Raw genomic sequence first — 16976 nt, forward strand, 5'->3', positions numbered from 1 at the left:
GTTTATTGTGATCAAATATACAAAATGACATTGTGTCAGGAAAAAATCACACAAAGTCTCATTTATTTACGATGTTTACTTTAAAGATGGAAAATATGTATTTGCACAGTTCTCACGGTAATGAAACAATAAAGCAATTACATGTGTTTTCTACAGAGGCTTTCACTCACTTTACAGGAAAAGTAAAGACAAAGAATCCTGGACCTGCTAGCCTCCCATCATATCATATTACACTTATACATATAACCTGTTTCACTTGGTTTTTAAATACTGTTGATTTTACCCACTGCCTGAGCTTTGAGAGAAGAGAAATAGACTGATCTGAAACCAAGAGCTGTCTGTCTGTCTCCATGTATTAACAGTGAACTAAAGTAAACGCTGTCGCTGTTCACATCAATCCCTGATCTGGGCACATGCAAAACTTAACCCCCACTGAGTGATGGAGGGAGATCACTGTCAAAAGATTAATATCCATTAAAAGAATTTGTACTGACGGCTAAAAATATGCTAAAAATATAAATCCAGATATCTGGAAATTAACACTTTTTTAAACAAATACCATCTTTTTAAGTGACGTAATTGTTTTATTAATATTTTTCAATATGTCCTGGTTGCTAATTTTGAGAATCTGTTCAGCCTATTAAGTGGAAATGTCTTGTAGACATACTGAAGATATTCTTATACTTTAAGATATAAAAGATGGAATAATTAAATACAAAATAATCTAGCCTTCACAGAATTGTTTTTTACTGGATGCATGAAGCTTATTACACTGACTATTTAATGTTGATTGTAAAATACAATAAAGGTATTTTGCAGTCGACATGGTGTTATAATCTTTATACATCTGATTTATAACAATTTTGTTTATGTGTCTTTTTTACCTCAAAGTTTCTACAGAATGTTTGCAAAGTTTCCACATGAGCAAGAGAAATTCCCTATAAATATGTCAGAAGACTGGAATGTTCTTTTTAAGCATTTTAATATTTTTGACCGTGATCTCGTCCATACTGAGTCGAATGATTCTGCACTGAGACTCAATCTTCAGTCAGTAAGTCTGATCGAGTGGTTCTGTCCCTGCTGCTGCAGAGCCCCCACACCAGTAGCTATTAACATGGGGAAACGTGTAGCAATTCATCAAAGAAGCAATGTATCAATTAATGAAACAGGCAGGTAATCCACTAATTGCTTGATAAGTGATAACTGGCGTGGTTGTCCCGCCTCCGAGGTTATTGGGGCAGGTAGGAGGTCAGCCTGTGGAGTCCAGCTCGATCCCAGAAGGCACTTCCTCTGTGGGGACCAATCAGAGGAGACTGGTGTTTATTGGAGTATCATAATTTATTATTATTATTATTATTATTATTATTATTATTATTCATTGTCAAAATGTGAGTCTAAGAGTCAGAAATACTAATTATTCTCAGCTCTGACTGTCTGCTCTGTCACTGCAGTGTCCGGCCTGTAGGACAGTCCTGCTCCACACTGACTGCTCTGCTCTGTCACTGCAGTGTCCGGCCTGTAGGACAGTCCTGCTCCACACTGACCGCTCTGCTCTGTCACTGCAGTGTCCAGCATGTAGGACAGTCCTGCTTCACACTGACCGCTCTACTCTGTCACTGCAGTGTCCGGCATGTAGGACAGTCCTGCTCCACACTGACCGCTCTGCTCTGTTACTCACCTGTCTGTCTGCTGCTCCTCCTCTTGCTGTAAACCACGGCTACAGCGACCAGAGGGGCGATCAGAGCGATGAAGAACACAGTCAGTCTCACCACCAGCTCCACTGCAGACCCTGTAGACAGACACACTGTAACTGACATTGTCAGACATTGTACATACTGGTAGTCATACAATTTGTAATGTTTTGGTAGAAAATATATATAACTGAGTATCAACTAGCATTTTCTTTCTAAACAATTTAAATATAGGATATAAGTATTATCACGCTACACTTGAATAATATACATACTTTTTGCTGATGAATTTTACCAACAGCAGGTCGTTAATGGGGGCTGAAATTGTGGTTGAAGTTGTGGTTGGTTTAGGTGTTGACTCAGACAGTTATTGGGATGAATTATGCAAAATGTAATTGACTAATTAGAGAGCTGCAGTATCATGCCTCTCCAGGAACAGGGCTGCCACCACTGTGCTGTGGCAATATAGACCAGCGCTTCTATTATTCACCCCAGAGTTCGAATTATACAATGACAAACGGGGAGGTCAGCAAAAACTGTGAGAGCGGGGGGGGTTGACGGTCAGTATGGGAGCCGGGAACCGCATTTTACCTCACGATATATTCATGTTTCGACCCCCCCACCCTTCTATTTTTGCCTCTTTCTGGGGGGTTGAAGTCTCAATTAGGGGGGTTCAACCCCCCCAATCCTCCCTGTACTTCGAACCCTGATTCAACTGTTTCATGTCTAAATCAGTAGAGGCACGGCTGCACATTCCCCACGCTGCACACACTGTGTTCCCTGACTCTCTATAATGACAATGTGCTGAGGAGGGCTGTCTGGGGTCAGAGAGGAGGAGTTCACCTGTCTTGGTGGTTACAGTTGTGTTTGGTTTAGGTGTTGTAGTCCTGGTGGCTGTAGTGGCAGTAGTGGTGTTGTCCTCAGGGATGCCTGTGAAGGAAACACAATCAGAGCTCAGTCCTCAGCCAGGCGGCCACATTGCCGTTGCTGTGCTTTGTTCTGCCAGGTTCTCTGTCACACAACACCAGGAGGTCCTGCACTGACGCCCCCTGCCAGCAGCACAGCGGACACAGGCCAGCTGAGGAACAGCCTCTGTCTGTCCAGCTCAGAGGGAGGGCCGAGTGGAAGAGACAGGGTTCTTGCACCATTTTTAAAGTCAAATGTAATGCTTTTTAAGACCTTTTTAAGACCTCAAGAAATATCATTTAAGACCCAAAATGTGTCTAAACAACGAAAAGATCAACATCAACGTCTGTAGCTATCTAAAGTAACGTAAACGTAAAACTTATTTTAATGGCGGAGTCTCTCATTGTCTAATACTAAGTTAACCCTCAGAGGACTGAGAACATTTTTCCCGTTTTTACCACTTTTACATTCTAACTGATAAACAATATGCATTTGCTTATAAACCACAAAGTGTTTTATATCTATTTTTTCAGAACAACCTCTGCTAAATGCATTTTTCATGTATAATGTACTTGAGTGAACAATGTTCAATAAAATAACAGAATTAATTTTTTTATTGTTATTATTGATTTGACACCCCACACAGTAATAGTGAACAGTTTTGACACTTAGAACATACTCTTAAAAGCCTTCGGTATTGAAATATGCATTGTATTTCAATAAACTATAAACATAACACTGAAATAACACACCTTTTTGTAAACTGACCCAGGAGAACATTGAGATCCTATTTTCCCTGAGTTATTCAGGTCCCTCAGACTTGCCACTGAGCAAAGCTGGGCCTCCAGGAAGTGTCAGAGGGGCACCTGGCATGCCAGTGGGTCTTGTTATATATTCTGCTGACCTCACAATCTTGATCAGCTTCTGTTTTCCATTGCTGGAAAAAACAAATCTAATTCTTTCTTTTTTACTTTATTGCATATTGTCCACTTATAATACCGTATATATTATATTATTATATGACATATAAGTACATAATACATGCATACATGCATAGCTGAAGCTGTTCTGAATCCATAGAGATCGCATCAGCAGCATCTATAATAGCTGAGAGATGAGCCCCTCTCTCACTCTGCCGGCTCTCCCCCTCCTACCCCTCTCTGCTCGTCTGTAACCCGACCCTGATCAGCTGCCTGAGACGTGTGATCTGGATTGGCTAGTAAAAGCAGATCTCTATGGCTCATGACACACAATATCCTCTCCACTGGTCAACTCCAGCCCCATGAGCTTCACTGCGCATTGAATTTCTAAAACCAGGAAGTGTGTAAGTAAACACAGCGCACATGGATTTTTTCAGCACCATCTCAGCTACGCAGCTAAAAACACTGCATGTATTTATCTCAAATCGTTTCTCAGATATTTAATACTTTCTAATTGATGCTCGAATTTTGGGCGGATTCGCCTAAGTCGTCCTTTAATCAAACAAATACACACTAATTAGACGTTTTACCTACCGTGCCACTGTGCGTGACAATTTTCCCATCAGCCTTAAACGCACCATCTGCAAATTTAATACCTACAGCAAATGTATGGTAAATGTAGGACAATTTATGACCTTAATTCCCCAGATTTTATTTTAAGGAGCCGCGGGAACCCAGCAGCACAGCGGACACAGGCCAGCTGAGGAACAGCCTCTGTCTGTCCAGCTCAGAGGGAGGGCCGAGTGGAAGAGAGGAGATTAGTACCTGTGAGTTTAATGGTGTGTCTCTGAGAGACCCTCACTGCTCCCCCCTCTATCAGATCACATCTCCACTGTGTGTTGTGGTCTGAGGTCTGGAGCCTCACAGTCAGTGTGGAGAGACAGGGGCGCTCAGTGAAGTATGTGTCTCCCTGCAGCTCAGCGCCTGTCTCAGAGACCCAGCTCAGTCTCACATCAGCACTGGTGTACGGGGGGTGACTGCAGACTCCAGGGCTGTGTCCAGTGTGCAGGAGGCAGCGCAGAGTCACAGTGCTGCCAGCCTTCAGCTCTGTCTCTGGAGGGACGTCAACTGGAACAACAGAGAAGACACACACAGCACAGTCAACACTGGAAATCAATGCATTTTCAACATAGATCCATATTTATGTCATTTATATGTAGCCAGTTTGTGAATTTGGCTATTGTATTATTTCTCTCTGGATGAATTGTGTTGTATTTAACATAAATTAATGTATGTATTAACAAGTTATAAAGTTATCTACAGTTTGAATTTCACATACACAATGGTTTGTTATTGACATAAGGAAGTAAGAGTTAAAATGAATTTGTGAACTGAAGAGACAAATGTACAAGTTAATTGAATTGACGTCTCTGAGGCCGGTCTACTTCCAGCCGCTGCGCGCCGCTGCTGCGCAGAAGTGTCGTGACGCACTTCCGTTCTCGCTGTGTTTCCGGTTTGAGCTGAGTGGAGAGACGCGAGATGATGCTGCGGTGCGTCGGTGCTAATCATGGCTAAATCTCTCATTTAGTTCTGACATCATGTTGAATATGAATTAATGTAGGTTAATATGTGGTTATGTTTTGATTTGTGAACACATCTCATGTTTTAGGTGTGTTATTGTGCCGGATGTCTTGGGATTGAGGAAGCAGCCTGTTATGTCTCCCCGTGGTTAGAAAGGTGGCTGATCCACACAAAACGATTTGAATTGACACTGGTGTCGTACATGTGTATTGTGAAATACTGGTGTTATTTTATTGAAAGAGACAGTAGTGTGTGTTCGTGCCTTTTCCTGTTTAAGCTCATACAGAGCAGTGACAGTGAACCTGGAGCACAGTGGGTTAAGAGATGAGTTTGTGTGTTTGTCTCGTCCAGCTGTCTGCCGTATTATCTGGTATTTTCTTATTCTGTACTATGTTGTATTATTCTGTACTTGTATGCTGTAGGTGCAGCCAGTTTACTCCAGTTGAGAGGCCAGTTACACATCCTTTCATAGCAACATCTAAAAAATAAAAACCCCAAAGAAGTGAGTGTGTCCTGTGTGCTGCATTATTACACAGATTATATTAATATATACATTTCTATACAACCTAGAGCATATAATTGTGATTAAAGCCCTGCAATCTCAAATCTAGCCCCAGCCAGGCTTGTCCGACAGCTGATCATGAGTCCGACTGCAGCCCCATTACACAGCCTGTACTACTGTTGCAGCCATTCAAATAGTTCACTTTGGTTTTTAATGGCAAAGTGGTTACATTTATTTTAGTTTCTTTATTAAGCTAATTTAGAAAAATGTTTGGAGCATTTTTTGTTTGTTAAAGTGACGACCAAGCGGCCGACAGTGAGTTGATCACGTTTGATCAATTTAGCCTCTCAAATCAACACTTGACTTGCCTACCATAAAATCCATAGATTTAAAACACTTCAAGCATCTCACACAATGTTAGTTTAAATGTTCATTATCAGCACCACAGTAAAAAGGCATTTTGACGAGCTGACCTGGCTGCTCTGCTGCACGATCTGAACACTTAATAAAACACGCAGGTTATCTGACCTCAAACATCAATCGTCACACAGAACAAGGCCATTCTGATGGGCAAGAGTTTCCAACAGTTAGACTAATGAAGTGAAGTCCAATCAAACGAAACAAGACAGCCTCTCAAATTGCAATCTCTTCAGATGTCTGGTCTCTGTCTCACACTGATCACTAGGTTAAGAGTAAGTTGCTCCCTATAGACGTCTGTAGCTGCTTATTGACCTGCTGTCAACACAGGGTGAGTCCCAGTGTTACCCACAACCCCCCTGTCTCTACAGCTGGACTCTGACACAGTTCAGTGCTGCTCTCATCAACACACTCAGCTCCCAGTGGCTCCTGTCATAATCACTGACTTCAGTCCTGTCCCAGAATCCACCCAACACTGATGAGCGCCGGCACACTTACTGATGAGAAGGGCCAGATACACAGTGTTGTCCACTCCTTGTTTCTTTCCATTGATGAACTGTTGACAGTAATACAGTCCAGTGTCCTGTGTGTGGAGTCTGTCTATGTGTAGAGAGCAGTTAGACCCCACACTCAGTCTCCCAGCTCTCTCTGGATTATTGTTCTTCACCTTCCCAAGACCCACCAGCTCAACAGTTGTTTGAGATCCACTGTTAAAGTTCCACACAGTTGAAGAGCAGTTTGTATAGATCACTGTCTTACAGTGCAGATCAGCGATGCCCCCCACAGTGGAGAACACAGCGACACCTGCAGGAGAGACACAGTAATGAATCATGAGTGTCCAGTGAGGGCAGCCCTGGTCCTGCAGGGGCCGCAGTGTCTGCTGGGTCTTGGTCCCCTGAGCTCTTCAGTACTGAACTGAGACACCGATCTACACACTGCTACACATTACGCATAGTCAAATATATTAATGCAAAGATGTGCATTAAACGATATATATTTAAATATAGTGTAGCGATCCCGACGGGTGTCTGTGTCAGTAGGGCAGTCAATGGGATGGGGGGGTGTAAAGGTGTGTGTCGTGGGTGGGCGGCTCAGCTCGGGGACCCTGCTTGTGTGTGTCGGTGTGCGTGAGTGTGTGCGTGTCTGTGTGTGCACTGCATGTGGGGGTTGCTGTGTTGGGTAGGGGGGGATGTGCGGGGTTATTTGTGGTTGTGCGGCTCCCCCCGTCTCCGGGTGGTACAGCCCGAGAGCGGCGATTGGACGGGGAGTCACTGAGGGGGTATTTAAGAGGCGGGACGGGAAGCCAGCGAGAGCAGCTGAGCGGAGCCGCCGCACTGGAGGCACGGCGGGTGGAAAGCAATAAGCCTGTTTGTTTTAAGGCTTCATTTATTTCCCTGCTCACCTCGAAACCTGAGGTCGCTGCAATGTGCAATGTTAATCATTTCTGATTAACTAGTATTGGGGAATCGGCACAACAGGCATGCTTGCGGTATATATACGTTTTTATTGATTGATTGTGTTTTATGTAGAATAATTAAGATTGGGGATTGTAGGACTCCGATTCAGCGAAGGGTTTGTATTTTAATGCATGCAGTTCAACTCCACTATTCAGTTAATCCTCCTGTGGGTTTTAATTGTGTCTTTGAAATATATGCACATCTGCAGCACAGCTAATGGGATTAATGGCCATTTTATCCGTGTGTTACAGGTCCAGAATGATCATTAATTTAAGTGTGTGTGAGTTAGTGGAAAGTTTCACAGTTGTGTGTAGTTTATTTATTTCCTTGTCTTTTGTGTTGCTTTGGAAATGTATTTGTACGGTGTCCTCTGTACCGGTTATTAAGGATTTTAAAGAAATGTCTTTTGCAATGGATTGAGATCTGCTGCTGTTTACAACCTGAGTGCAATATATTCTGTGTTTTCAATAAAGCAAACTATTTCTTCAGGTGGTTTGAAGTCTCTGGTGCATTTGCTGCTGCAATACATGTGCAGTGTAAACGAATCCGCTCCGCATTGAAAGCGGATTAAAGCCCCTGGCCGGGCAGGGAGGTGGCCGCTCCCGGGACAGTGCGGGGGAGAGGCGGGCGCCAGAGCTTGACCATCCGCTGCTGCTGGGTTTTGTTTGAAACTTGATTTTAATGAACAAAGACCTGTATTTATTTGAAATAATGTATTTAAAACCGGGCTCTGCGTTGGGTTTTGAAGTGCTGCCCCTTGAGCCACTGAGCAGGCCGGCCTGCGGCTTAATTAGGCGGAATAGGCAAATGCCAGGGGCGCGTCCTCCCCCCTTCATAGTCACACTGACCTGATGGTGGGGGGTAAGTTATTGAAGCAGTGAGGGACACTGAACGACAAACATGATCAATGAGCATCAGCAGCCACTTCAAACCATGTCAAACAGACCACAGCCCTCAGTGCCCAGGGAAGAGAGAAGAGGAGGACAAAGGTGCTGCTTGTGATGAAGGAGTAGTGCATCTAATTGCACAGTTACCGCTGGAGCAGCGTTACTACTAGCTTACTTTGGACCAGGGGTTTTCAAACCGGTCCTGGAGTACCCCCTGCCCTGCTGGTTTTTGTTCCAACTGAGGTCTTAATTACTTAATTGAGTTATATTGCTTTGATAGGTCAATGAAGGACTCAATTAAGCAAATAGGACCTCGGTTGGAATAAAAACCAGCAAGGCAGGGGGTCCTCCAGGACCGGTTTGAGTCCTTGTGTGACTAATGATCTGCATTGATAAGACTTCAGTGGTTCGGTACAGTAGTAGGGTGTCAGTGATTACAAGTGTAGTCGCTTTATAGCCAGAATCTTCTTGACATTTTGCTGTCTTTGTTCTTGCCTATATTTCCGAGTCTGCTTGTTGTATGGACTTCATTTACAATCACGTTTGCTAGTGATCATTGTTCACTACTCAGATAATTCAAGCATGGCAGCTTCCAGAACGTGAGATCTCTGGTATGGTGTTTTTTTAATGTTCTAGATGAAAATATTTAAGACCTTCAAAACAAATAGTTAATATTTAAGACCTTTGAAAGCCTTAAACATTGACTTTAAGACTGAAGGACCCACACTATTGAGGATTGAGTTGCTGCTTGCTTTACATGCAATAACATTTTCCTACTGATTTCCATCTTATTGATGTGCTTCTGATACCATAAGCCTACAGTTAATGATTCATCATTTTAGGCTTTGTCGGCACTAATAGCTGGTGCCCACTGTGCGGTGTGCTGCTGTTTAATCTGGTTTATACGAGTCACATACATGTACGTGTGTGCTGTGCTGTTATGGGATCATGACGTAGCCTGCCACTTCAGGATTGCGTAGAGGAGGCGTTTATCCCTTCAGTGTTACAGCATTGTGTTCATATTGGTTAATGAAACGGAGCACAATAATATATACTCCTTTCACTGGCCCAGTCAGACCTGTGGTGCTATGTTGCTACAGGCCAAACTACAAATCTACTGGCCCCTTTCTAATGTTGAACCCTGACACACACACACACACAAACTCTTCCTCTTTCACACAGTCTGTGAACCACACACTCGCCTCTCTCTCTTGTTCTCTAATACACATTCTTCTCCTTACTTTCTTTTCTCTCTCTCGCACATAAACCCCTCTAACCCCCTTCCTCTTCAGCAGTTTTAGAGCTATTCCTGCCACACTACACAACTGCACACCACACTGCTGGCAAAGCTGAGTCTTCTGTGACTTCAACACATGTAAAACAATGGAAAACATTGTCCATTTCAGTTAGCAGCTCTAGATTTCATTTCCTTCCTTTGTGGCTGTGGTTCCATTAGCCTGTAACTTTTAAAGATATGATGCGTTATAATTCAAGACAAACACACAGACACAAAGACCCATACTCTTAATACACAATCATATCCACATACACAGACTTATTCAAACTCACACACACCCACTGAGAGACAGCGAGAGCAGCTCTTACCTGTGAGGGAGGCGGCAGTGCTGAGCAGCACCAGCAGTAGAAGTCCTCTCTCTCTGTCCACAGCCATCCTCTCACTGCAGGACACTCCAGCACAGACAGTCAGTGGCAGTATATGCGTGTGCGTGTGTGTGGTTTAAGGTTTTACGCTGAGATCTGAGAGCTGTGACACCACTTCCCTTACACTGCAAGTCCTACTAGGTTTTATTTTAAACAAATTGTAAAGGTTTCTGATCATATATGGTGAGGGACAGACTTCTGTATTCTGCAGACACTGACTGTAGTTCTGTGAGGTCACTGCAGGACACACACACACACACTCACTCACTCACTCACTATAGTAATAGTATGAGCAACAGCAAAAAGCTGTAAAATCAGTAACAGCATTAGTATGAGTTGTAGTAACAGAAGCAGTGGTAGTATGAGTTGAAGTAAGATTCAAAAAACGCTGTCACAGGATGTCAGGAAATGTCGGGTGGGTGCAAGCAGGTAGGCGTTTTTATTTGAGTTACACACAATAAAATACAATAAAATAGTGCTTCCCCTCACAGAGGAGTTTTCTGTGAAGGGCCCCACAACATAATCAAGTAAAACTGTAAACAAAGACCAAAGGAGCAAACACCGCAGCAGCTCTCAGGCTGGGCTTCAGGGATCAGTGTTCATTTGGCCGCTCCGAGGCCCAGCACTTGCGACGCGAGTCCCTCTCCTACAGAGAGGAGGCAGAAGTGTTGATAAGGATCAGAGGCGCAGCTGTGGTGAGAGCGCTGAGTGACACTGCATGGCATGGGGCAACCGGTCAGCAGCAGCCCGTGGCATAGGCGGAATAGGCAAATGCTAGGGATGCTCAAATGAGTGATTTTATTTTATTTTATTTTACGAATGCTTTCAGCCTGGGAGCCTGCTAGCGAGAAAGAAACACCATCAGCACCAACCCCCCTGCCCCCCACCTCCCCCCTGGTTTGAACCGTGGACAAAACACCATCATATTGACTCAGTGCTGACCTCTGAGAGGTGTGAAGGGCTCCGAACCACAGTGATCACATGACAGAGAAGTTTACTACAGTTCTTGGAAACAGGAACTTGTTGGCTAAGTGTGAAGTACTGCGACAGAAGAGCAAAATCACAGGGGGAGTCCAAGCATTAGAGACGTGTCTCTGTATTCCTCCTCATGTCCACTATGCCTCTAACACAGTCTACAACCTGAGTCAGGAATGGTCTGAACTCTTAATGCTAGAGCTCTGGCAGCGACCATCTTAACGCACTGTGTGAGAGGTGCTGTGTCCAGTGGCATAACCATAATTCTGTTATGGGGGGGGGGGGCAAAATATTTTTTGAATAATTGCTTCCCTGTTGCTGTCATCACTGGTATGGTATATGAGCAAAATATAAGTGACATAACCCTCCAAAAACATTAATACATTGTTAAGCCTGCATTAAAATATCACCCAAATGGCCCAGAAGGTAACACAAAACTAGACCACTTGTAGTGCCAACTCAGGAAGTAGTACAAGACACAGAACAGTTAGTGTGTCGATGTGTGTGTGAAGGTTGGGGGTGGGGGGTGTTGGGGGGTTGGCAGGGGAAGTCCGTGTGTGTGTGAGTGTGTAAAGGATACAGAACAGAGCTGAGGACAACAGCAACAACAATAATTCACTACAGTTTTTCTCATTTGCTAAGACACGCTTAATGAAACTGGGATCACCTTCTTGGCACAGCAGAAATGTTACCACAGATCTCAATGAAAGACCCCAAACTCTGTTGGATTAACTGTGTTAACATCTATTAACATCTATTCACAGCTGATAGAAAGTACTTGCATAATTATGAATCTCTGATGCACCTGTGTGAAACTCGTTTGCACAACTCTTCAATCAGCAATCAGTCCTCATCCATCTATAAAAGATGCCACCTCTGTGTTGCTATTTGCAAGCATGAATCAAAGAGGCCAAAGGCATGGAGGGAGAGTAAGAGGCGTTTGCATGCGTGGTGGAGGAGCCGCAGCAAGAGGAGAACATAGAGCTCAAGTTTCGAATGAAATTCGGTCAACAATTACAGTATTTTTCTATTGCTAACATGGATTGGTCAAAACTGAAGTCACATTGTCAAAACCCTTCAGAAAGTCAGTAAAACAGAAGTGTATGTGGACCAAACTGTGACTACTTTTTCAATGCTTTCACACAAAATGCATTCAATGACCACATTCTCCAAAATCCATTAACTCTTTTCTCATTCATACTCCACCACCTGCAAAACTAGACATTTTTCAGCACATTTTCAAATGCTAACACATTCAAAACAGAATGATGGCAAATGTTGTGCAATTCTGCTATTACCAGATTGAAATATATGGAACATTTTGGCATAATATTTCATCATTCCAAACACAGCTGATTGCAGTGTCAGCTGAAAGCCTACCCTAGTGTCCTGTTTTTAGTCTCGTACCTTTATGAGACGTCGAGACAATTCTCCTGAAGACTGCCAGGGTTGGATTCGATATTCCAGAAGATTCTTTACAAGATGCATCGCCAGAGAAGACATAAGATGTGATGTTCATGAGAACTTGTGTCCAAATGCACGAGAGAGGGAGAACTAGAACCCTCACAGTACTGGACAGTATGAGTGATTATACTATACATGTGGTTGATGTTTTCTTTATTATTGCAGCCCTGGAATTTCAGGAATTTGTTTTTTGTTTCAACTTTTTATTTATCACAAGTAAATTACTATATGCAAATATATAGAAAGATTAAAGGATATTGAAGCAAATTGCTGTGTTTCTGAATCATTCTTGTCACATATACTTGAGTACAGTCAATAAAGTGAAAACATGTTATTCTTATTCTATAATGAAATACTGATTTATGTGAAAAATCATTCAAACTTCAAAGATAAAAGTTAATCATTTATGTAATGCTCCCTGTTGTTAGTGTTTTTCATGTCAGTGTGTTATGGGTGACAATGCATGCTTTCTGATTGAGAATTGTTGCCAGTGTTCTGGTAGAAATAGCTTATTTTGAGACATGTATGATGTGTTTTGCTGGTTTGAGTGAGTTTTAGTGGTGAGATTAACTGTTTGACCAAGATGCATGTTGATAATGCAGACTGTATGAAGAGTTTTGAAGCAGCGAAAATGTGACTTCAGTATTGACCGATGCTTGTTTGAAAAAAAAAAAATTGACCATGTCATGGCTTGTCCTTTGGAGCACTGTGGCATCTATTGTCAGGCTTTTTCAGAATGAGAACAGGGTTACTGTACACCACTGTGTATTTCAGCTTTATTGTATTGCCCTGTTGGCAGAACAAACTGTCTACAGTAGTTTGTCATTTAGCAGACACTCTTATCCAGGGCAACATTCATACCCATTTATACAGCTGTGCATTTTACTGGAGCAATCTAAGTGAAGTACCTTGCGCAAGGGTACAACAGCACTGACCCACCTGGGATTTGATCCTACAACCTTCCAGTTATGAGCCCTAACCACTACTCCACAGTGTTATCTATGTTTCATCAATCCCATTTATGTGACTGTCATAATGTCAATTTTCACATGCTTTTTGCTTTTCCTTTATATAATCCACACACTACCACTCCACCCGGAGAGAGAGGGCTGTTGAGGCCTGGCATGACTCTGTGTGTCATCATTTGGCAATGTTGCCTTCCAGCACTCTCGCCTTGAATGAATGGTTTGCAGCACAGCCCTGTATGATACAATTCCTCCCTGCATTCTCTCCTTTTCTGAACCCAATTGAGGAGTTCTTCTCTGCTTGGAGATGGAAGGTGTATGATCACCGGCCATATGAGCAAATGTCCCTCCTGGAGGCAATGAATGCTGGTGGCCTGGCAATAGGTGCAGAGGACTGCCAGGGATGGGTACGCCGTGCAAGGAGGCATTTCCCTCGGTGCATTGCAAGGGAAAACATCCAATGTGATGTTGATGAGAACCTGTGGCATTATTGTCAGGAACAAATGGGCTAAATGTGAAGTTCTGAGTATTTCAACTATTTATTTAGTTTTTTTAGATATTTCCGCCCATATGTTTCCTTTGGTTGCTTTTTTTTTTTTTTTTTTTTTTTTTTTACAGTATTCAGCATTTCTGAGTCATATTGATAGCTGTATTTTTTGTATTTTGTTTTCCATTGTGTAATGAGTGATTGAAAGAATATATAAATTTGTGGTGTTTGATGGAACATTTGTTGCATGTTTTTAATGTTTTGCGAGTGTTAGAGCATTTTGCAAACAAAATTTAGTCATTTTTGCCAGTGAGCTTCAGTTTTAGCCAAACTACGATTTCTATTGGCCCCTTTCAAATGTCGAACCCTGACTGACACACGGACACACGTGCACACAAACAGACTCAACCCCTTCCTCTTTCACACGCTGGCTTTCTGTGAACCACACACTGTCCTCTCTCTCTCTTGTTCTCTAAAACACCTTCTTCTCCTTCCTTCTCTCTCTCTCTTCCCCCTTCCCTTCCTCTTCAGCAGTTTTAGAGCTATTCCTGCCACACTACACAACTACACACCACACTGCTGGCAAAGCTGAGTCTTCTGTGACATCAACACATGTAAAATAAATAGAAAACATTGTCCATTTCAGTGAGCAGCTCTTGATTTCAGACAGTGAGAGCAGCCCTTACCTGTGAGGGGGGCGGTAGAAGTCCTCTCTCACTGTCCACAGCCATCCTCTCACTGCAGGACGCTCCAGCACAGACAGTCAGTGGCAGTATGTGTGCCTCTGTGTGTGAATGCTGTGTGGTTTGAGGTTTTACATTGAGATTTGAGAGCTGTGACACAACTTCCGCAAGTCCTACTAGGTTTTATTTTAAACAAATTGTAAAGGTTTCTGATCATATATCATGTGGGGACAGACTTCTGTATTCTGGGCTTCAGGGATCAGTGTTCATTTGGCCGCTCCGAGGCCCAGCACTTGCGACGCGAGTCCCTCTCCTACAGAGAGGAGGCAGAAGTGTTGATAAGGATCAGAGGCGCAGCTGTGGTGAGAGCGCTGAGTGACACTGCCCTCCGCTGCTTCCAGTTAGGGCTGTCAATGACCAGAACGACCTACAGCTGTTGGCACTGATGGGAGACAATCCCCCCCAACAACAGCCATGTCTGGACAGGGGCAACCAGTCAGCAGCCGCGCGTGGCATAGGCAGAATACGGAAATGCTAGGGACGCCTTCCATCCATAGGGATGCCCAAATGAGTGATTTTATTTTATTTTATTTTACGAATGCTGTCAGCCTGGGAGCCTGCTAGCGAGAAAGAAACACCATCAGCACCAACCCCCCTGCCCCCCACCTCCCCCCTGGTTTGAACCGTGGACAAAACACCATCATATTGACTCAGTGCTGACCTCTGAGAGGTGTGAAGGGCTCCGAACCACAGTGATCACATGACAGAGAAGTTTACTACAGTTCTTGGAAACAGGAACTTGTTGGCTAAGTGTGAAGTACTGCGACAGAAGAGCAAAATCACAGGGGGAGTCCAAGCATTAGAGACGTGTCTCTGTATTCCTCCTCATGTCCACTATGCCTCTAACACAGTCTACAACCTGAGTCAGGAATGGTCTGAACTCTTAATGCTAGAGCTCTGGCAACGACCATTTTAAAGCACTGTGTGAGAGGTGCTGTTTCAGAGTGTGTCATCTGCAGTGTGTTCCAGTGCACACAATCACTCAACAAGACACAAAACTGTCAGTGAGTCGTTGTGTGTGTGAAGGTTGGGGGTGAGGGTGTGAGAGTTGTCAGGGGGAGTCCATGTGTGTGTGAGTGTGTGAATCATACAGTGGACAGAACTGAGGACAACAATAATTCACTAATGAACAACAAGCTGGTGAGAAGCCAGAAGCCTGTATTTCCAGTCAGTTGCCTGTTTGTATCTCTGTCTCTCTGTCTCTCTCTTTCTGTCTGTTTCCCAATCTTTGTGTGTGTGTCTCCTAACTGTTTATTCCCCTGCCTCTCTATGAGGGTTTGTCTGTTGGCCTGTGTGCCGTTAGAGGCTGTTAAACGGCCCTGTGGTGACAGACAGGCTGTGGCCTCATTGAGGACCCTGACAGGCGCAGTTCCTGGCCTCAGGCTGTGTTACTGAGAGATCTGGCCTGAGGAGACGGTCACACATTCTGTGTCTAAACTAATCCCTACCTCAGCTCTTATTATTATAGACTGTCCATGTGAAGTGAAACCACATCCACAGTCTCTTTATATACAAGGAAGTTCACTGGAAATAGAGCTGCAGGACAGGCAGTAAGGTGGTGTGTGGGATAGAGGGAGAGAGAGACAGAGTTGGGGGAGAGATGAAGTGTGTCAGAGAGAGAGGCAGGGAAGGAGAAAGGGGGAGGTGAGGCAGAGAGAGAGGCAGAGAGTGTGTGTCAGTGCAGGAGTGAGGGAGTCAATGTGGCAGTGTGTGTGAGTGAGAGTGAGTGGTGAATGTGAGTGACTTAATGAGGGGGGTCATTGGCATTAACTGAGATTTGTGTCAGTGAGTCAGTGTGTTTTTGCGTCATATGAATGTGTAAATGTGTGTGAGAAAGAGAAAGAGAGATGTGTTTGTGAGAGATTATGTGTGTGTGTGTGAGAGAGAGAGTGTGTGGGGGGTGTTACAGAAAGAGTCACACAATCTCTGCACTTGTGAAAGTGAAAGAGTTTGTTTCTATCCAGAGACCCAGAAACCAAGTCCTTCCAGAACCAGATCACAGTCCAGTAGTGATCCCACAGAATGGGAGCCAGTGTCTGAGACAGACTGAGTGGGTCTGAGTGTGTGTGTGAGAGAGAGAGGTAAAGTGTAGAGTTATATTGTAGAATCAACTCAGATTGTGTGTGTGTGTTAATATGTGTGAGCCAGCGGTAACCTCACAGAGCTACAGTCAGTGTCTGCAGAATACGGAAGTCTGTCCCTCACCATATATGATCAGGAACCTTCACTCGGTTTATTTTTTTTGTAAAAAACTAGCAAGTCTTGCAGTGTAAGGGAAGTTGTCTCACAGCTCTCAGTGCTCAGTATATAATCTAGAGC

General features: G+C 43.7%; 1 protein-coding gene across 2 annotated transcripts; it reads right to left on the reverse strand.

Annotated features, from left to right (window-relative positions):
* Positions 1–688: 688 nt before the first annotated feature.
* LOC136771909 (uncharacterized) lies at positions 689–10132 on the reverse strand. Of its 2 annotated transcripts, none has more exons than XM_066724474.1 (6): positions 9967–10132; positions 6516–6821; positions 4343–4645; positions 2535–2621; positions 1679–1804; positions 689–1290 (listed from the first exon to the last, which is right to left on the reverse strand). In XM_066724474.1, exons 1-6 carry the CDS (start codon positions 10031–10033, stop codon positions 1250–1252), a joined length of 930 nt encoding a protein of 309 aa, XP_066580571.1. In that variant the 5' UTR covers positions 10034–10132; the 3' UTR covers positions 689–1249. The 2 variants fall into 2 exon arrangements, with proteins under 2 accessions (XP_066580571.1, XP_066580572.1); XM_066724475.1 differs by having other exon boundaries at positions 1679–1789; positions 9967–10126.
* Between the last annotated feature and the right edge of the window lie 6844 nt (positions 10133–16976).

This window comes from Amia ocellicauda, chromosome 15 (genome assembly GCF_036373705.1).
Source record: "Amia ocellicauda isolate fAmiCal2 chromosome 15, fAmiCal2.hap1, whole genome shotgun sequence".
Classification (NCBI taxonomy): Eukaryota; Metazoa; Chordata; class Actinopteri; order Amiiformes; family Amiidae; genus Amia; species Amia ocellicauda.